A 22,062-nucleotide genomic window follows, 5' to 3' on the forward strand; every position below is an offset into this window, starting at 1 on the left:
TCAGTGAGTACCCTGAATATGAGGATAGCAAATATACACAAGATATATGTACACAATACCAAAATTATGCAGTAATAGCAATAGAAAGCAATGCAAGCAATGTACAGTCACAATAGATTGCAATGAGAGCACATAGGTATAGGGGCAACACAAACCATATACTCCAAAAGTGGAATGCGAATCACGAATGGACCCCAAACCTATGTGACCTTGTAGAGGGTCGCTGGGACTGTAAGAAAACAGTGAGGGTTAGAAAAATAGCCAACCCCAAGACTCTGAACAGTGGGTGCAAAGTGCACCTTAGTTCCCCAGAGAGCACAGAAGTCGTGATAGGGGAATTCTGCAAGGAAGACCAACACCAGCAATGCAACAACGATGGATTTCCAGACGAGAGAACCTGTGGAACAAGGGGACCAAGTCCAAGAGTCACACTCAAGTTGTGAGTGGGCAGATGCCCAAGAAATGCCAGCTGAGGGTGCAAAGAAGCTGCCACAGGATGGTAGAAACTGTGGATTCTGCAAGAACGAAGAGGACTAGGAACTTCCCCTTTTGAGGATGGATGTCCCACGTCGTGAAGAAGCTTGCAGAGGTGTTTCTGTGCAGAAAGACCGCAAACAAGCCTTGCTAGCTGCAAGGGTCGCGGTTAGGGTTTTTGGATGCTGCTGTGGCCCAGGAGGGACCAGGATGTCGCCAATTGCGTGAGGAGACAGAGGGGGCGCCCAGCAGGACAAGGAGCCCACTCAGGCGCAAGCAGCACCCGCAGAAGTGCCGGAACAGGCACTACGAAGAAGAGTGAACTGGAGCTCACCCGAAGTCACGAAAGAAGGTCCCACGACGCCGGAGGACAACTCAGGAGGTCGTGCACTGCAGGTTAGAGTGTCGGGGACCCAGGCTTGACTGTGCACAAAGGAAATCCTGGAAGAGGGCACAGGAGCAGGAGCAGCTGCAAATCACGCGGTACCCAGCAATGCAGTCTGGCGTGGGGAGGCAAGGACTTACCTCCACAAAACTTGGACTGAAGAGTCACTGGACTGTGGGAGTCACTTGGACAGAGTTGCTGAGTTCCAGGGACCACGCTCGTCGTGCTGAGAGGGGACCCAGAGGACCGGTGATGCAGTCTTTTGGTGCCTGCGGTTGCATGAGGAAGATTCCGTCGACCCACGGAAGATTTCTTCGGAGCTTCTAGTGCAGAGAGGAGGCAGACTACACCCACAGCATGAACCACCAGGAAAGCAGTCGAGAAGGTGGCTGGATCAGCGATACAAGGTTGCAGTAGTCGTCTTTGCTACTTTGTTGCGGTTTTGCAGCCGTTCAGAGCAGTCAGCGGTCGATTCCTTGGCAGAAGGTGAAGAGGGAGATGCAGAGGAACTCGGATGAGCTCTTGCATTCGTTATCTAAAGAATTCCCCAAAGCAGAGACCCTAAATAGCCAGAAAAGGAGGTTTGGCTATTTAGGAAGGAGGATAGGCTAGCAACACAGGTAAGAGCCTATCAGGAGTCTCTGACGTCACCTGCTGGTCACTCCCCTTTCCTTTGTCCAGTTTCGCGCCCGAGCAGGGCTGGGGGATCCCTGAACCGGTGTAGACTGGCTTATGCAGAGATGGGCACCATCTGTGCCCATCAAAGCATTTCCAGAGGCTGGGGGAGGCTACTCCTCCCCAGCCCTCACACCTTTTTCCAAAGGGAGAGGGTGTAACACCCTCTCTCTGAGGAAGTCCTTTGTTCTGCCTTCCTGGGCCAAGCCTGGCTATACCCCAGGAGGGCAGAAACCTGTCTGAGGGGTTGGCAGCAGCAGCAGCTGCAGTGAAACCCCGGGAAAGGCAGTTTGGCAGTACCCGGGTCTGTGCTAGAGACTCGGGGGATCATGGAATTGTCTCCCCAATGCCAAAATGGCATTGGGGTGACAATTCCATGATCTTAGACATGTTACATGGCCATGTTCGGAGTTACCATTGTGACGCTATACATATGTAGTGACATATGTATAGTGCACGCGTGTAATGGTGTCCCCGCACTCACAAAGTCCGGGGATTTTGCCCTGAACAATGTGGGGGCACCTTGGCTAGTGCCAGGGTGCCCACACACTAAGTAACTTAGCACCCAACCTTTACCAGGTAAAGGTTAGACATATAGGTGACTTATAAGTTACTTAAGTGCAGTGGTAAATGGCTGTGAAATAACGTGGACGTTATTTCACTCAGGCTGCAATGGCAGGCCTGTGTAAGAATTGTCAGAGCTCCCTATGGGTGGCAAAAGAAATGCTGCAGCCCATAGGGATCTCCTGGAACCCCAATACCCTGGGTACCTCAGTACCATATACTAGGGAATTATAAGGGTGTTCCAGTATGCCAATGTAAATTGGTGAAATTGGTCACTAGCCTGTTAGTGACAATTTGGAAAGAAATGAGAGAGCATAACCACTGAGGTTCTGGTTAGCAGAGCCTCAGTGAGACAGTTAGTCATCACACAGGGAACACATACAGGGCACACTTATGAGCACTGGGGCCCTGGCTGGCAGGGGCCCAGTGACACATGCAACTAAAACAACATATATACAGTGAAATATGGGGGTAACATGCCAGGCAAGATGGTACTTTCCTACAATCTCCTCCGGCCTTGCCGCCAAAAGTGGGGCCGTGGCCGGAGGGGGCGGGCAACTCCACTAGCTGGAGCGCCCTGGGGTGCTGTAACAAAGGGGGTGAGCCTTTGAGGCTCACCACCAGGTGTTACAGTTCCTGCAGGGGGAGGTGTGAAGCACCTCCACCCAGTACAGGCTTTACTAGCCACAGAGTGACAAAGGCACTCTCCCCATGTGGCCAGCAACATGTCTGGAGTGTGGCAGGCTGCTAAAACCAGTCAGCCTACACAGGTAGTTGGTTAAGGTTTCAGGGGGCACCTTCTAAGGTGCCCTCTGGGGTGTATGTTACAATAAAATGTACACTGGCATCAGTGTGCATTTATTGTGCTGAGAAGTTTGATACCAAACTTCACAGTTTTCAGTGTAGCCATTATGGTGCTGTGGAGTTCGTGCATGACAGACTCCCAGACCATATACTCTTATGGCTACCCTGCACTTACAATCTCTAAGGTTTTGCTTAGACACTGTAGGGGCATTGTGCTCATGCACTCATGCCCTCACCTATGGTATAGTGCACCCTGCCTTAGGGCTGTAAGGCCTGCTAGAGGGGTGACTTATCTATACTTCATAGGCAGTGTGAGGTTGGCATGGCACCCTGAGGGGCGTACCATGTCGACTTAGCCTTTTTATCCCCACTAGCACACACAAGCTGGCAAGCAGTGTATCTGTGCTGAGTGAGGGGTCCCAAGGGTGGCATAAGACATGCTGCAGCCCTTAGAGACCTTCCCTGGCATCAGGGCCCTTGGTACCAGGGGTACCAGTTACAAGGGACTTACCTGGATGCCAGGGTGTGCCAATTGTGGAAACAAAGGTACAGGTTAAGGAAAGAACACTGGTGCTGGGGCCTGGTTAGCAGGCCTAGGCACACTTTCAATCAAAACTTAGCATCAGCAAAGGCAAAAAGTCAGGGGGTAACCATGCCAAGGAGGCATTTCCTTACAATTTGCACTTGAAAAAAAAATTTGGGTAAAAATTTGGTGATTAAGCAGCAGATGATGGATTATGTGGCAAATGCTTCAAATCCATATTTATGCGAAAAAAATATGAGGCCGCAAAACTCCAAAGGTCCGGCCTATGTCTTGATAGGAATGTCAAGGAATCACTCCCATTGCAAGTTTATCAAGCTGAATAAAAAGGTTCCTGTAATGAGAATGAAACCACCCAGTCATTAATCTCAACAAATTTTGTTGCCCAATAACACGTTCTCGGGTCAGGTCGTGCAAACTCCCCCAAACATTCCATGTGTCTTTGTCCAGCAAGATTTGTGTTGTACCACAGTTACAAGCAACAGGCAAAACAATGTATCACGTTTTGAGAAAACTGTTTACTGTGTTATATGGTGTATTCCGAAGAAGGGACAGGAATTTGGAAATCACTATTTTTTAGTATAGAGCTGCTCTATCCTTTAGTGGGAGAACTGGATGTCCAGGACATCCTCTTGAAATCCAGCCAGAGCTTTATATACATTTTTCCAACTGAATCCTTCGCTATGTAAATGCCCACGATTGTAAACCCTCATTGGGCACCTTAGAAGGAAAGGAGCACTCTCCATTTACTCCGTGGCTGATTAGGGGTATTTGAGTTATGCCCATTGATAATAAATGCAGATTACCTATCAAAAATTCTGAAAATGTATGAAATATTGTCAATTGTTACTGTGGGGTGAGCCACATACAGGAGGATATCATCTGCATACAGAGATATTCTCTAACACAAGCCTTCCTCCAATGGCAGTGTAGAGTGGCACCCACTCATCCTCATTCATCCACACTCTAGCCATGTGAGCGGTACATACAAGCCGCACCTGTGACAGGAACTGTGGGCTAAATGTACAACCTGATTACATTTAGTAGTTACATTTCTGGTGGTTACATAATGTTCCGGCAGATTCCTCACCTTTAGAAAATCCCCAGGCAGAAAAGTGGTCTGGAAAACAAATTCAGACCAATAGCGCTCCAGTGACAGTATTGTTAATTCATCTTTAAATAATGTATGGAGTTGATGCAGGAGAAACAAAAGCCCAGGTCTCACAACCTCTTTCACCCCAAACGGGGAAGGTGCCTTGGGGAGATGACCTTAGTCTTCCGCCCTCTACTTGGATGCCGGGCTTGAACATTCGGAGATGAGAGGTTAAGCAGGGTCAAGAGGGATGGGGCAAGAGCATAGGGACCATGTCCAGGTGGGAAAAGGAAGGAGATAAACAAAGGGGTAGACCATAGGGAAGAAGCGTGGGGAGGCCCAGGCGATGCGGTGAGGCGTGGCTCAGGCTGAATGGTTCAAGTGAGGCCAAAGAAGCCCAAGACCCGCACATGTGCTATGTCAAGTACCAGAGCAGGACTGTGCACAGAGATACTCAAAACAATGGAGCAGAAGATAATAACTGAAATTGCTTCTTGCAAGTGCTGCATAAAGGAATCCTCTGCCAGGAAGAGCTGTATGTCCTAAAAGTTCAGTGCCTCTTTCAAAGGGTAGTAACTAACCAGGATTGTGGATACCAGCAATTTCTGAACAGCACTCAGGAGCCTAGTTTGATGAGATGTATACCAGAAGGAGATTGTGAACACGTTTTTACTGTGCTATCAAAAGTGTGTGGTTTCAATATAAAATATAATTGGTCATTTGCCAGTTGACATACTGGCAACACGGCCAGTGCTTTGATTGGTGAGGTGTCATTTTGCAGCAGTTCTAGTAATGGCACAGAAGCAACCTCGGATGCTGGTGCAACAACTTATCCAACCCTCTCCAAGGGGCTACTCGACATGTATTCTTGCATTACATCTGCCAGAACACAATATTTAGGTTACGGGCTGGAACCGCTGGTTATACTAAATATTTATTACTTTGTAAGGACTTAAAATAGTGTTTGAAAAGTAACCTTTTTTTTTTAGGTAGAACGTTCCATCCATGAGCTAAAATAGTGAAGCAATCTACGAACACAGTTAAACACCAATATTTCAGCTACACTCAACTACACTGGAAATGTATAGGAATGTTCATAAAGTACTGCGTTAAGAGGCACTATTCTCATCACAGCAAGCAATGCCCCGAAACACAACAGGTCCACGCCAGATGTCTCGTAAAAAAGAAAAAAAAAAAATCAAAACGCAGAGTTAAGCAACATTACTGTGCTCTGAAGAAGAAGGGTAAGGCCATTCCGATTTTTTTTAAGGGATTTTTTTTTTTTAATAAAAAAATATTTTTCTTACAATAAATATTTGAAAACAAAGTCTTCGAGTTTAGAAACAGTTCAGCTTAGAAGGGTGGGGATTCTATTCCAAGGTCCATGCGTCACGAAGGACCAGGTGCTGGTTTGCCTGGACGGTACTTCATGCTGACTGGTGGCTGGCGTCTGAGCAGCAGGTCTCCCTTGTCCACCTCACGCGGCTCATCGTACACAGTAGAGATGAAGATGCTCTTGGCAGTTCGTTGTTTATTCACCACCCCGAACGTCTGCAGCTTCTCCCCACGATACCTGGTGAGAGGGTATGGAAGCAGACAATGAATGGAAGAAATTGCAAGTGTTGTGCAATGGGTCAACCAACAGCCAAGGTTTTGCAGGTGCTCAATAACGAAGATGTGATTATCCTAACCCTCCTTCCCGCCTAACTGTTGCTACATTTGCGATTTTGTTTAGAACTGAGACTAATGCCCGATGAGCTCTGTGACTGAAGGTAGTCACTTCCTATGGTGAAATGTTTCTGTTCTGGGCAGTGGCAGAGGGAAGGTGTAATTATTTAGTGTCTGATCAAGCTGAGCATTTTATAAAGGACCCTCACTTTGCTTGGACTGGGAGACAGAAGAGGGGTTAGAGATCTAGCAATCTTACATTAATGTTGAATTACAACCACAACAGGAGACATGTTTAAGATATGCATGCTGCATCAAAGTTCTTCCTACAAAGACATAAAACAAACTTTCTAGGAACCTGGGAGACCGTTAGACATTCCTACACTTACAGATGAGATCCCTGGTCTACATAGTTTCTCTTCAAAATTCCATGTTCCCCTGCACGTGTCCATGCAAGAAAGGTATGATGAACAAAGACTTACAACTACTGGTTATAAAGTACTTATTAATATACAGCTTACAAACGACCCTCAGCGGAGTGGGAGGGAGGAACAAGAGGGGCAGGCCACAAGGGGTTGCAGTCACCGAAACACCAATACAAAACACAAAAAGCAATCCAGGTCAAAATGAATGGGAACACCTAGGATATCATCCAAGTGAGGGTTCACCTAGGAAGTCAATTCACCACTATGACGTTTCCTGGCGAATGAGGAGCCCTGACGATGAAGCATGGCACCTGGGCTGGTGTGTGGGGGATCTCTTTACAATTTTTGTATTGTCTGTCATACAACTTATGTTGACATTAATGGTGAATCCAGAGTTGGACAATATTATAGGCGTCCCCGTACTTTAAAAAATGTAGTCATCAATCAATCTGTAAAAGACAAATACCAGTCAATTTCACTACATAACAGAACAGATATGTTCACTGTAATTTGAGATTGTGTTCGTTTCCATCTAAAAGTTAATAATTCTGATGGCATTTCCATTTTCTAGGGGACCGTGTAATAAGCCTTACAGTCACACTGAACACTACTTGGATATCTAGTTTTTAAGTCGGGCGTAATCATATGACTTCCTGTAAGTATACTATACTTCTGAGGGTTTCCAGCTATTTCATTTGTTAGTTTCAGTGTCATTTAAAAATCCTTGCGTGTTACTGGTCAGGCATACCTCTTTGCCCTGCCTTTTAAGGGTTGAGCCTGCGCTGCCATGTGCTTGCGCATGCATATCGCTTGCGAGATGCTGTAGTAGTTAGAAAAGGTCTCGGACCCCCGTCCATGTCACGTCAGTTTATTTCTTTGGTTCATGGGCTGCGTTTTAAAATCTACTTGCTTTCATAAGTGGAAGGCATGCATAGGTCATGCCTTTTCCGGTGGTTAGCCCCCCTCGACCGCTGCGAGCAAGTACTGAAAACATACGAGGCTTGCTGTTTTCGGTCTGGTTTGTGAACTACTTTCTCTTTTTTCGCAGCGCGATCTCGCTGGGCAGAAGTCAAGCGCTTTGCATGACATCAACCCTGTTACACAGTTAATTGCACTATTGCCAGTTACGTAGATAATTGCACTTTTGCTGATAGGTTTCACTACGAGTGAACTGTAGCAGCACGATCGCGCTCTTTTTTTCCCCATTTAATGAGGCAAGAAAAGTCCGGTTGGGAGTTTACAACTGCTATTCTCTTTGGGAGCAGGGACTAACTCCTTTATAATTACACCACGGTTCTTTATCTCTTTGTTTCAGGGACTACTTTTTTTCCTATCTTGCTGGTGTTACAGTGTGGATGGTTCAGGCTGAGCTGCTTTAATTTTATTGCAGCATTCATTCCTCCCACCTCCTCCTCTTTTGTTTAAAATATGACTGCACCATTCCTGCCTGTCTTTCCCGTGACCCACGGCGGCCACGCTTCATGTTTAAGCATGGCGGGAGCATGCCTTTCTTTTGTTTTTGCACAGCGATCTATAGAACTGGTAAACATTTTATCATCAAAGCACGCGCTTCTAGACTTTGTTTCCTGCTAAATCAAATATCAGACGCGTTCTGGTGGTGCCTGTTCATCCATCAAACCCCTTCCGCTTGCTTAACCTCTTGCAGCTCATTTCAAACTGCCTTTGTTGTAATTGTTTCCTGCTCGTTCTGTGCCAGTCGCTGTACCCAGCTGCTCATGTCCTCCGTGACTGTTCAGCTTTGGCCACGGCACTAGTCCCAGCTCACTTACTCTCCTTGTGCGGTCCCCATTCACCCACCCACCACCACCTCTCATTATGTCTTGCTTTACTAGTTTTGAGTATTTACATTGAGCACTTCGTAGAAGTGCCTACGCCTTTAAATCCTGGTTTGCATGTAGCTCCCCTGCTTTCACTCCTCCCTCTTCCTCTCTCCCAGGCAGGATGTGCCCAGATCCCCGGAAGCAGCAGCTCCTCACCATCATCCCTGCGTCCGTCCGATGAACATGGAAGGACTACTATGACCAAGAGCACCCTATTAACTAAGAATTTGCGACTGGTTTCTGTCGTTTCTCCTGCTTGGTTTGCTAACCATCAAATGTCCAAAAAAAACAAAAAAAAACATTGTGTTCCTGGCACTCCTCCCTCTTAAAATAACGTACGTGTGTTTTTGTGGGGTTGAGGAATCATTCGGATGTTGCATTTGGCTTGTTTGACATGCCATTGTTGGTTTGGAAATGGCTTCACCAAAGTGCACAGGTCAAGCAGCCCCTGTCTGCGTCCAGGGTAAATGTGGAAGCTGCTTTGTTTACATTTGGGAGTGAGACACGTTTTCTGTTTAGACAGATTTACAGGTGGTGGTCTTTCACTGATGAGACCAGTGGATTGTGCTCTATTTCAAACATATGTCCTTTTTAATAGTCCTTTCGCTTAAGTGTGGTAAGGGGTGGATGACTGTTTAAATCAACAAGACTTTCGGTGTTTCCAATTTGTTCTGTCTTTCAATATTCACCAATTCCAGCTTTGGAACCACTGCTGGCCAGACCGCTGGATCCAGACGCCAACAGCACAGCATTTTGGAAAGAGTGTGATATTTTACAGTATACAGACATGTGTTAAACTTCAGGGACCTAGCAGGTGTGGCCCTTCAGCAGCAGTATTCACGATTGAGCCCCTGCCCCTAATGCTCTCGTTGTGCTCCCAAATACTGAGTCACGGTTAACTCTCAGCCCATCCTGGCTGTGCCTCGATTCACTCCTGCCTGTGCCCCTTGCAGACACTGCCTGTGTCCCTCTCCAGCACTCTCGGTGTCCTTTCACGCTCTGTACAGGGTGCCCGCTCACACACATCCAGGTGGGCTGCTTTGTCTCAAGTTTTCACCCTGAGCGACTCCATGTTGCAACCAGAGGCGGTTGCTTTGCCTGCCAGATAGCTCAGATGAGATTTGCTTTATCCTGTAGACACATGGTGAGTGCTAATACTCGAATAAGAAGCATTAGGTGACATTTTGCATTTTAATCTGTTCCCTGTCACCCAGGTTCCAGAGTTTGGCTTCTCTGGGTATCTTGCTGCACTGAGGCCAGCTGTGTGGACCACCCTCTGTAGCTCTGTCTGTCATAGGCATCCCTGACCCCTTCTACACCTATTGTAAAAACTGAACTGTCCCCATCACACGGACTAAGCAGTCTGGCCTGTCTTGGTCTCTCCTACCATATATCACTTACAATGTTATTTATGCTTTATTGCGTAATTACTTAAAATCATTGCAACCGTACAAGCGGAGACCTTAAGAACACCATAAAACAATTAATACATTCCTGCTTGGTTTGTGATTTTTAGTCCAGTTGAGCCCTGGGGCTGCCGGTGTTCATTTTCTATGCCAGTTGGGGGCTTGTTATCGTATCTTGATTTTTTATGGCATGTTTTAAGGAATGTTTTGTTTTTAAAATAAATTTAGCAATACAGGCCATGTGTTGTGGAGTCAATCCTTTCAGACTAAACAGGATAGCCTGCCGGCATGTTGTGATACCATTGGTGTTAAAAATGTTTTTCAGATACAGCTTTCTCCAGGGTAATAGAGCGGGGAAAATACAAAGGATGTGTAAGAAATCTTCCCGGTGATGTGCGCAAAGTCTGCATTGTCTATTCTTTGTGGATCTGAGCCATTTTGGTTCAGTTTCCAATGCACGTAGCAGTCCGAGTCTGGTGTGTAGCACCTTTATTTTTGTGACATTTTTTATATTTTTGCCATATAAGGTTGAGCTGTTGGAGCCTTATATGTGTTAATTGTCATCCAAGCGTGAGATCGAATTCTGAACTTATCTTTGTCCTTGCTCCAGGAAAGCATCTTGATTTGTTTGTTTAGAAGTTGCTTGAAATTTTATGGGGTAAAAACTTTTGCCATAACTCCTCTGCCTGCAGGTGCTTTATGGCGAGAGTCATTCTCTTTAGCCAGGGGTTTGGGAGTTCGACCTAGTTTCTGTTGATTTCCTCCCAAATCAGTGCCTTTAAGGTGTTTGGTTGGGCTAGTTTTGGCATCGATGAGTATTTGAGTAATGCCCGGTCTTGAACTAATGTTTGATCATGTAATCCAAATTCCAACCTAATCTGCGCTGGTGAGGAGCTGTGTGGGAGGCGGAAGAGACGGCGAAACACCTTGCTTTGTGCAATGTTCATGAAGTCGTTCAATTTGTTTGGATATATTTACGAACAGTGTTAAGGCTGGCAGGAATTTTGCTTTTATCACTGTGAGTAGTGGACACCAGATTGGGGTTTGTAGTTTTGAGGCCAGGGCAAGGACTGATGCAAGCAATGATGCCAACCTCGCTTTCAAGGTGTTACGGTGCAGGTGATGCGACCAGCGATCCTGTAGCCAGACACCAAGTTATTTATAGCTTCCGCTTCTTTACACAGATTGGTTACCACAGAACCATTTAGTTTTCTTGATTATCCGTTTGCAAAAAATTATTATCTTGGTTTTCTCTGTGTTTACCACCAACTCACTAGTCGTTTAATATTGATTGAAGGTGTTTAACACTTTTTGGAGTCCTGTACCTGACAGATTCAGTAAGACGATGTTGTCTGCATATATTAATGCAGTTAGGGGATAGTTACTCAGTTTGGGAGGATGGGAGCCAATGATGTTTAGCTGTGTGCACAGATCTGCCAGCTAGAGGTTGAAAAGCATTGGAGCCAGGACCCAGCCCTGCTTAACACCTCTGTCTATCTGGATTCTGGCCGACACTCTTCCGTTGTTTCAAACTTTCACCCCTGACCAATTTTCTGAGTACAGAAACTGTATTTCTTTTAGCAGCTCTGGCAGGATATTAAGGTTTGCTAGTTTTCCCCACAGCTTGTTCCGGTCCACTGAATCGAAGGCTTTGGACAAGTCCACAAAGCAGGTGTAAAGAGCCATTTTTTTGTTTGTATATTTTTCAGCGAGCATGGCTAGCATTATCAGGTTGTCTGAAGTGCTTGCCAATGGCCAGAAGCCGGTTTGATTCAGAGGTTTTAAATTGAATTTGCTCGCCCATCCTTTGAGATCCTCAAGCAGGAGGCCCGCAAATATTTTTGCATCGACATCAAGCAGTGATATTAGTTGGTAGCTGTCTGGGTTCCCGTAGGGGCTCTTCTTAAAGATTGGGTGGAAAATTGCCCCTTTCCAGGAATCCGGAATGTTGTTTTCCGTGCTGATGGCATTATAAATACTGCAGAGCAGGCCGGTACAAAAGGCAGGGTCTTGTTTTAGTATTCCTGCTGGGAGACCGTTTGGCCCAGGAGCCCCACTCTGTCTGCAGCGCCGTAATTGTTCCTCGACGTTTTGTATTTTGACTGATAACGGCTTTGTCTTGCTGCTTGTGGTGGGAGATGGCTCCACCATGTTAGGGCTGCCATAGTGGTTGGAGATGTGTTCTATCCACTTTCTCTCCGGGACCGCGTCACTTTGGTTCCCGGTTGTCCTGCGCTCCAGCTGATTAACTATAGACCAAAGTGACCGTCTGTTCTTTTCCTTGGTGGCTTCCACGATTCTGATTCATTCCTGATCCACGTGAGCTTGCTTTGCTTCCCATATTGCAGTCTTGTATTCCTTTCTTAGTTCCTGAAAGGTACTCTGGTAGCTATTGCCTGGTGGTTGGTTCTTTAGGCTGCTGGCAATTTTGTTAAGCTGTTGTCTTTGTTGCCTTAATGTCTGTGTAAACCAGCCATTTCTGCTCAGTAGATGGCCGGCCTTGAATGGTTGAATGGCTGGTTTCTTAATGATGTTAATGTGGCCTCACATTTTGAAATTATGTCCACCTGTTCCATTTGATCCAACGTTAAGTTGGCCTTCCATACTTCATATTTCTCCATGCACATGTTAGACCATCTTATGCGATGGAGGTGGCTTCCTGGATCTTGTTCGCCAATTCTTGGTAGTGGAGCAGCGAGAGCGTTCTTGTTTGCTATTTTCATTGTTTGTGGGTGGTGGTCACTTTTGCATCTCACCTCTATGCTGAAATCCTGGAAGTACTTGAAGATGTCTGTTGAGACAAAGGTGTAGTCTAGGGTGGCAGCCGACTTCTTGGCGATGTGGCTTGGGTTCATTGGGACGTCTTTTGGGAATCTGCCATTTAGGACCCTTAGTCCTAGTGCCTCTAGTAGTCTGACCAGAGGGTGATCACATTTGTCCTTGTAGGGTGATTCTTGTGGTGGAATGCCCAAAAGCTGGTCCAGGGCACCTTCCCTGGAGCTTCTTTTGCCATTATTGGCCATGTTGAGGTTAAAATCACCTGTGATGATCCAGGGGGCATGTCCAAATGCTGTTTTAGGGCTAACAACATTTTCTGTTGTGTCTAGCAAGTGCTGGTTACGCGTCATGTTAGGGTTGATGTAAATATTTATTATTATTATGGGCATCGGTGTTTGTTCCAACATCCAGTTTTCGATAATAATGGCTAGCATATGAGCTGACTTCAGGTCTATGATCTTGGCATTGATGGATTTGCATGTGGTTATGTGGATTGAGAGGCCGCCTTTTGGGTGCCCTTTGGGTTTAGGTCTAGCTGCCGGGCTTAGGAATTCTTCAAATTCAGCTAGCAGATTTTCTGATACTTTCCAGGATTCCTGCAGGCAGATGATGTCAAAGTCGTTCAGATAGAATTCCAAGTTTGGGTCTTGCCTGATTTCACCGGCCCATGCAATGTTCCATGAAATTATATTTGGGACCCACAACTTGCTTTTGGGCAGCGTTGGTCCAATTGGAAAAGTTTTGGCAGGGCAACTTCCAGATTTATCATTGTGCTGCAGGGTTCAGTCAGGATCAATAAGGGGATTTGTACCAGCTGTGTCCCTCGTTTTGCTGTCCACCTTCCTGACAATGCCTTATTCGTGAGATGCCCTGGGTGATGGATATAGAGATCTCTCGGTGAATGTAGGGGATGCCCCTTTAGCGTGTTGCAGAACAGATTGCTGCTTCGCTGCTCGGGAGATAGTTGTCCTGAGGTTGTCCCTTTTATTGGTCTCTTCTTGCAGGATTAGAAAGGAGGGGTATTTTGCTTTGGGAGTTTCCTTTAACTCAATGCCCCAGTCTTCAAATGTCTCTGATTTGGACAGTACTAACTGTGCTATCTCTGTGCTGTTAAAGCAGACTTCGGTACTTTCACTGGTGTCACCTTTTTTTGGTGTTATTAAGGCCACGTATTGCAAATCTTTACTACTTATTGTTTCCAGTCCTTGGATTGCACTGCAGATTCTAAGAAGATTGCCACGATTAAGGATGTCCCAAGAGCCCTGTGATTTGTAGGAAGGGCAAAAAGTAAGGGTGTTAACACCCCCAATTTTTGGGGGTATCAGCTTAATTGTTGATTTCACACCGATTGTGGTGTGCAGGGCTGTTGTAACTGCAGCGTCTATGGTTGCTTTTTCTTCTGCTTCGGCTATCATTTGATTCAGTATATTTGTGTGTTGCTGGTGGTGTGGAGGGTTTGGGTAGGACTTTGTTGATTTTGCCATCCAGTGTGTGGACCCCTCGCAACTGGGATCCCTGATCCGTTTGCTTGTGCCCGCTGGGTCCTTTCCAGGGAAGGATCCCTTTGTTTGCGCCTGTATTGGTCTGAGTACAGCCGGCTATTGCTGTATTCTTGTTCCCATGTTCTTTTCTGGTATGTCGGGCCGGGGGTGGATCTATAATTAATTCCAGAACAGTCCACTTTCTCCATTGATGGAAGCGGTGTAGTTGCTTCTAGGGTTATAGACTGTGTCACAGTTATGGGTCCTGTGTGGTTGGGTTCCTGTCTGTTTGAGTCTCCTATTGTGCTTTTCGGGACCAGAGCCTCCATGATCTTGTGTCCTTTGTACTGTTTTCCTTCTTCTTGCAGCATTATAGGATTGTTCCTAGGCCATGGGGGCGGCCGCTGGACTGTTGTGGTTGGTGACTTTGAGTCGCCTAGTTGGGCAGCTGTGTGTTGCTTTTGGTTTGCCCTGGGGTTTCCTCCTGGTGAGCTGCGATCGCCGTGACTGGAGCGGTGTATTTACGTTCCGACTCCATCACCGTTTTATTGTGCATTTTCCTGAGGCGTTTGTTTTTCCTGGAAAGAACAGGGATAAAGAGGCCATTTGTGGCTGTGTGTTCCTGGTTTGAGTCTTCGACTGAAGATCCTAAAGCCTGTTCTGGACTTGCTGGGCTTGCTGCGCCCTGGTTGGGATGGATGGATGTTCTTTTTTGTGGGTTGTTTGCACCTTGCGGGCTCTGAAGGAGCTGCTTGACATTTCCCCCCTGGAGCAATTCCTGCTTTAGATCTGTCACTAATGTTGACATGACTGATGACAGTTCTTGAAGTTTATCTAAAATTGGGCTACAGTGACACTGGTAGGTCTGATTTACCTTGCCATTGTCAGCCTCCATGTGGGACTGTGCTCTTCGAATGAGCGCATTTAACTTGTCCAGCTTACGGTCTACTGCCATTGTGGTGGTTGCCCAATTTTGCTGAATTTCGATTTGAATATTTAATTCATCAGTATTGAAAATCATTGCATTGGTTATGGAAGTCAGGGTGCTGTTTAGGGCTTCCCAACCGGTCCGCAGGGCGTCGTTTGTGTCCGTGTGGTTGTGGGTTTGTGCTGTTTCAAGTGCCTGTTCCCCTATAGTGCTGGAATGTTTAACGCTTTTTTCTGTGTGCACGAGGAGGGTGTCCTCTCCCCCTTCCTCTGTACGCTGCTCCTCTTCTTTGTTGAAGACCTCCTCTAATTCTTCCTGTGTAAGTGTGGCCTCCCAGCAGGGGGAGGTTAAATGTTTGGCTGAGGCTGGACCTGGTGATACTGGTACCGGTTTCTCCTGGTTACCGTCTGTGCTATTTTCATTGGGAGTGTGGTTTCTGGGTGTCCCAGCCCCTCCCCTTTATCACTATGATAGGAGACACAGGGGGTTCCCACTTTTGAGGTTTGATGGTATGCTTGAGTGAATTGTCCTGGTTAACATGGGAGGGTTGAGTGTTTAACGCGGTTGGGCTGGACAAGACCGGCATGGATCCTTGTGCTGTTTTACTCGGGTGAGCGGTTTCCCAGGAGGTGCCCAGTGTAATGGCACTATCACTGAAGGATCTTCCATTTGGCTGTGGTCTTGGGAATATTTCTCTTGAGAGGGGTTTGAGGCAGATGTTATTCCCCAGTAGTGTGAAATACTTGTCAATTCCTTGGCCCCTAGTGCTTCGGCACCCCCCCTGGTCCCTGCTTATGCTCCCTGGGGGTACACAACTTAGATTCCTCGAACTCACTGGCGCGCTGGGGGACGTCCTCTACTGCTGTTAGATGTCTCCTACCACGCTTCATCTTTCCCGCGCCCTTCTTGTTGGGAGCTGCTTTCTCTTTTCTCATTAGGTTTTGTATTCTGTAGTGGGAACTCAGGAGGAGGGAGCTGCGTGTTCTCATAGTCCTTTGCTATTTCTCACCCACTCTAAGTGTCTGTTGGTTGTGGCTGATAATTTTGCTGCTAATTGGGTATCTGATGATGTGGCGGTGCACATACCTTGATTCCTGGGTTGCACCCCCCTCTGGGCTGCTGATGGAGTCGTCTGAGCCTCGGGATTAGGATCCTGTTGAGCCCTGCTGGTTGCCCTACTGCGCTCCTGCTGTAGCCCTCGTTGGGACCTAGGATCCTGGTTGGTGGGGAGGGGGGCCCACTGGCTGGCCCGCTGGCTGGCTGCTGCTGCTAATGCTGGTGGAGCTGTCTGAGCCCTTCTGGATCCTGCTGAGCCCAGCCCAGCTGATGCCGATGCTGTGATCTTTTCGTAGCCCAGGTTGGCCCTGGTCCGTCCTGGTGGGGTTTTGGAGAGGACGGTTGGCTCCTGCTATGACCCGTGGCCTGGTCCTGGTCCCGGCTTTTCCGTGTAGCCTAGATGTCCTGGGGCTGAGGGCCCCCTCCCCCCGGAGAGTGCAGCTGGCGAGCGGGTCTCCAGCCTCCCCACAAGCCATACCCAGACCTAGTTGGTCCACTTCTGTGGAGGGCCGGGGCTCTCTCTTAGCACGCAGCCACCTGTGGCTGCCGCACTCGCACTGTGCCTCACCTGCTCAGACTCACCCTCGCACTCCTTTCCTCCTGCCCCTGCCGTGCTCTACTCCAAAGGATGGGAGGCTAGGGGCTGTGAGGGTTGTGGGGGTTGTCTTGGAGGCTATGTGGTCCTGTTCGGGGCTGTTTAGTTGGAGCAGACCATGGTGTCCAGGAGGGAACCGATCTGCTTCCTTGCTGCGCTCACTCACGTGTGACGTGCGATGCAGTTACGGTTCCGCTTCCGACCTCACCACATGTACATTCCGATTCACTTACAATGTTGCATCTGTGCCGATTTTTGGGACGTGCAGCCTTACCGATTTGGACACAGGTTTTTTTTTATTTCTGGACAGATCTGAACTAAAAACACCACATCATTCTGGCTCCATAGCCCTAATGTACTACTAAGTTTAAAATGCCAATGACTACAGAGACAATCTAGAACTCCCCTTAGCCCCTTACAACAATAGAAACCCAGTGGCACGAGAATAAAAATCCCCAGAATGTAGAGGTCCTGTAGTGGAGGTGTGAGCACATGGTACTCCCAAATTTCACTCCCTAGGCCCATGTGCTGGCCCCCTCTCTAGACTCGTCAATCCACTTCTCTGGCCCTCACGCGCCGCCCATCGTTTTCTGATGTGACTGTCTTCGCTCTAATTCTTTCCTCTCTGCACAAGGTTGCCTATTTACAGGAACTTTCTGAAGTGAATCAAGAATGCCCCTCCCTGCTAAAACTCTGGGGAGTCCCAGATAACATGCTGTAACTGTGACATTGTCCCCCATTTGATGCCATACTTTTTCATCAGAGCACGCTGTTTACTACATAGTCTGTTCCTAACCCTGTGGAAAATATGTCCCATAAGAGCCAAAAAAACGTATGCACTCATGCAGCTGTACAGACAGCTGTAATCTAAATTCTATAGCCTAATTTGTAATGAGGTAGTTTGTGACTACAACTTCCAAAATGCACTCAGCTGTTAAAGGAAGACTTGCATGGAACATGTGATATGGTGTCATTTGGTTACTATAAACAGTGTCTATCGATCTTACTTTTTATTATTAATTATAGTTAAAATGTCCTATTCTTTTCAGGTAGCATGTACACATTCCAGTGTTGAGAACTCCATCTCCATATGAAATCGTCACCAGGGTTAGGTTTTTGCAACTCTCTAATCAACTTTTGGGGACTTGGCTTGGTTACTTTTTGATGTGCACACCTGCTCAAGTGTCTGCTTGTCATGTATACCACTTTCAATCAGTCGTGACTGTTTAGTCAATAAAACTTTGCATTCTGGGACTTGTAGTTTATATTTTACCAGTGTAGGTATTTGCTTTGAGCGGCACAGCATGTAATGAGCGTGTTCCCTGGACAGGAGGGCACTGACTGGGCCAGGATCACAACGCAGGCCCCTGCCAGACAGGGGGAGGGGGGGACATATCATTCAGAGGGGACCCTTTGCACCCAAGCCAATGCAAATCTGTGAGATATGGGAGATTCAGGTTCAGCTCTTCACATTCTGCAAGGAAACCCCATCATTTTATGTTATGTAACTGTCTGGACCTGTGCAATTTGGTGTTAAGAGACTCTTCAGCGAACAAGGTCACGACACTTTTCAAAACCGAATCAAGCATTATCAATCAATGAACTGTTCTTTATGTTTATTTTACAGCAGAACTGCTTCTGGGCATCTGCAAAGAAACACAAACAATGGACAGAATGCGGAACCAATCAAACATTCACCCCCAGTCACAGATCTGGGTTTAATTCATCAATTATTTTGCTCACCATGCCACCCGATGCAGTCCTCTTTCTGCTGGGTCAGCGTTACATTGGGGTTGCTTAACCTTAAGCAGGAGGTTGCCCTTGACGTATGTATCTTCAAGAGTAACCTGTGTTGGCTACTCATCTCGTCATTACCTGCACTGCATATTCAGCTGTATGCATGTTCAGGCTGCAACATTACCTCACAATATCTCCTAGTGCACCAGACAGCAGAACTGCCTCGCCAAATTCCTAGTGGAACAGACAGCAGCACTGTCTCACCATGTGTCTTAAACTACCAGGCAGCAGGACTTTCTCACCATGTGACTTAGTCCATCAGGGATGTCTCACCATGTGTCCCAGGTCGCCAGACAGCAGCACTGCCTCACTTTGTCTCCTTAAGGCTGCAGCCTTGCGCCATATAGGAATGAATTGCATTTTCATTGTTCATTAAATAGCTGAAAAGCCTGACCTTGTTCTAGCTTGCCTCTGCATAAAATAGGCAACGGCTGCAGTATTCCTTTTTTGTACCCTGAGTTCAGTCATCACTTCTACCCTCCCTTTTTCCCCCGGGCCTCTCCTGTTTCCTGTACTTTGTGGTCTGTCTGTCTTTTACATTTCTTTTGCTTTGTTTCCAACTCGTCCACTAGTATTTCTGTCTTTGATACTACGCTTTCCCGTGCCAGCTGCTCCCATACCTTCTCTTCCTCACTTAATGTTTCACTATAACTCTGCACCATTGCCCTGGACAGACCCTTGCTTTCCTAAAGCACAGCTTTTTCCCTTCAGTATTACAGCTCTGCCATCCTCAAATTCTTCAATATTAAAATTGATGCAGGGTCATTTTCTATCGTGCTTCTTACCAGACTCACAGTTTGCAACCACTGTAAGTAATAGATATTACTATTGCTTGATGAAGACAGTTCTCATATCAGCCATAACTGCAATGCCTCTAGTATCAAAATAACACCATCTCTAAAAAGTCTCCCCAGTGCTACAAATTTATCAGTCAAATATCAGCTTTACATACATTTTGTGAATGAAGCCACAATAGTCTACAACACAGCATCTGTCTCAAGTTCATTCACCAGTTCCTAAATAAACTACCTATCCCTCTCAATCTTCATTTCTATCTATTCTATGCAGCTCTCACCCATACATATTCACCATGCCACATAAACAAATACATTCTGTACCACACAATTCAACACAACACAGTTCAACAAGTAACAATTAAAATGCAAACCATAAATTTACACTCCAGACTACATACATCCCCTATACTCCAAAATAAAAACACAAATAAAAGACATTGTAAATGGCAATGTCAATAGCCCTATCTCTTGTAAATGCAAGACCTATTGCATTGCAAATGCTTGCTTCTAAAGCTAGCCCAATCTAGGGAATGTCATTAAGCATGCATTGCTCATTGACTACTGGTATGAGATTCTACAATCTGCCCAAGCCTTAATGACTTATCTTGACAAAGAGATCCACCATGTATCGAATTAAGAGCCTCTACAGCCACCAGTACATTAACTGTGGCTAGTGCACAAGGGATAGGCAATCCAGCCGACCACCAGTAAGATAGGTCTAACAAAATAAGATTGCTTCAAACTGGAGCCGGAGAAGATTTAATGAACCTAAAGTGTTCCATGTCAGTTGACCACGCTAACTTCACTGTATTTCAGCAGGAGATATGCAATCAGCACTGCTTTTACATTAATATCTTCATCTGCTACAATATCTTTGTCTGTAGGGGTCAAGCGCCATAAAAAAAATCCCTAGCCTGGTATTTTAGTTCACTATGGACACTCGCCTAATGAGAAGCTCACTAAGAAAGGAAGAACACATTTTTAACTCAAAATCCTGCTGACAGTTTTTTTCTATAATTCTCTCAAATTTACCATAATCAATGCTATATTATCCATCTGCAGAGATTAATCTGTTCTCGACCAGAATTCTCCCTATGGTAAGTAAACTATATGCATCTGATCGAACTTGGCTCTTTACGCATGCTGACCATCATGACCAATATAAAATATTTCTTCTCGCACCATTCGATCAAGAAAGAGATTCAAGTAACCAGAGAAGCACTAACTTTAGTTTGGACTGAAATGTCATCTCCAAATTTGCAAAAGCCAAAACCACAGCAAATCAACAGCACTAATGGACTGTCCATTGGCTCAGTCAACCGTATAGATTATTTAATTGGTCCTTAGCTGCCCTCTCCAATCTGAGGAAATAGATAATTCAGAATATAAAATGAGCAGATAACTGGCTCCTTAACTTACCTTGCTGGTTAATACTTGAGTGGTCTCATGAGAAGTGCAGGATGCTGGGATACATGGCAGGTAACAATGGATTCAAGTATATTGCTACCTTTGTTGATCTGTGCTATGGTTATGCAGGCTTTTTTTTATTTTTTTATTATATAGTTCACACATGGAACACTGACTGAAATAACATGAGAATCAGAGACTGATGGCTAAACAATGCAACCCATCTACACACTAGCCCTTCCACTCCTCCCCGGGCCACCCCAGCTGGTTGGTTTCAAACTTACCCAAGTCCACGTTTGCACCTGGGGTTCTGACCCTCGTTGTCTAGAGCTTCTGGGATCCCAACACCTCTGCTGCCCAGGCCGAGTCCCTCGGACCATCCCTGCTGCTCCATAACTTTCCGGCCAATGCCCTAAGAGGAGAGAACAGCACAATTCACAGCTACTGCAAGAACAGTAAGGACGTGTGACAATAGTTTAGGTCTAACATTAAATAAGAAGTGAAAATTGGAGCTCAGGATTAAAGAATAAAGAATGGATGAATCAGCCCTGTCAGACCCTGGGAGTGAGTATACTGTCCAAGAGAAGCTCTCAGATACTACAACCAACCTACTTGCTATGATGTTCTAAACAAAACGATACACTAAACATTACTTTAGTCACACTTCTATGGCACTCAGCTTGAACTAAATCACGTTTCATAACACCGGGAAAGGTTGTCAAACTATGGATACTAGGAAAAGTAAAGACGGCTGGCTCAAATTACACAACACTGCATCACAGAGGCGTACTCAGTACTAGGAATATTGTGATAAAGTTATTTCCCTGAAGTCTTACATGTCATCATCAACATCCTAATTTTTCCCTCAACGAAGCAAAACATGGGGAAAGGAAATCGAGACCCCTTGGACTCAATTTCTCCTTTGAATGTACAAGGCTGAATACTCTCAAATGTAAATAGAGAGAGATAAGAAAAGTTGGTGATACAAAGAGTTCTGTAAGCAAATGCAAGTTGGAGGTGGAGAACTGAGTTTGGAGTATATATTTAAGAGACAGCATCTTAAATGTATCTGCACTGCACTCTTAATGGCGGCATGACTGGCGTTGGTCTCTTATGGACACTTCTAAAGGCTAACAAAAAAAGAAAGCCGAGTACACAAATAAATGCATCATGTTTGCATCCAAGGAAAACAATCATACTATCCCATCAAAACAGTTTGTGGAGTGATGGGTAAGAAGGGTGCTGAAAGTTAAACATCGGTCATTCAGGGTGCGTGTAGACCGATTTGAAGCACGTCCTCTATTTTAAGGGCCTGACACACTGTGTCCACCTAAATCAAGAACAACT

General features: G+C 46.0%; 1 protein-coding gene across 1 annotated transcript in view; it reads right to left on the reverse strand.

Annotated features, from left to right (window-relative positions):
• Window positions 1-5,781: 5,781 nt before the first annotated feature.
• The window catches only part of GPATCH3 (G-patch domain containing 3), a 44,194-nt gene continuing 27,913 nt past the window's right edge, over window positions 5,782-22,062 (reverse strand). The window contains exons 5-6 of the mRNA XM_069224066.1: window positions 21,000-21,127; window positions 5,782-6,109 (exon numbers count right to left, since the gene is read on the reverse strand). Coding sequence (XP_069080167.1) covers window positions 5,926-6,109; window positions 21,000-21,127 — 312 coding nt within the window. The 3' untranslated portion in view covers window positions 5,782-5,925. The remainder of the gene's footprint in view (window positions 6,110-20,999; window positions 21,128-22,062) is intronic.

This window comes from Pleurodeles waltl, chromosome 3_1 (genome assembly GCF_031143425.1).
Source record: "Pleurodeles waltl isolate 20211129_DDA chromosome 3_1, aPleWal1.hap1.20221129, whole genome shotgun sequence".
Taxonomy (NCBI): domain Eukaryota; kingdom Metazoa; phylum Chordata; class Amphibia; order Caudata; family Salamandridae; genus Pleurodeles; species Pleurodeles waltl.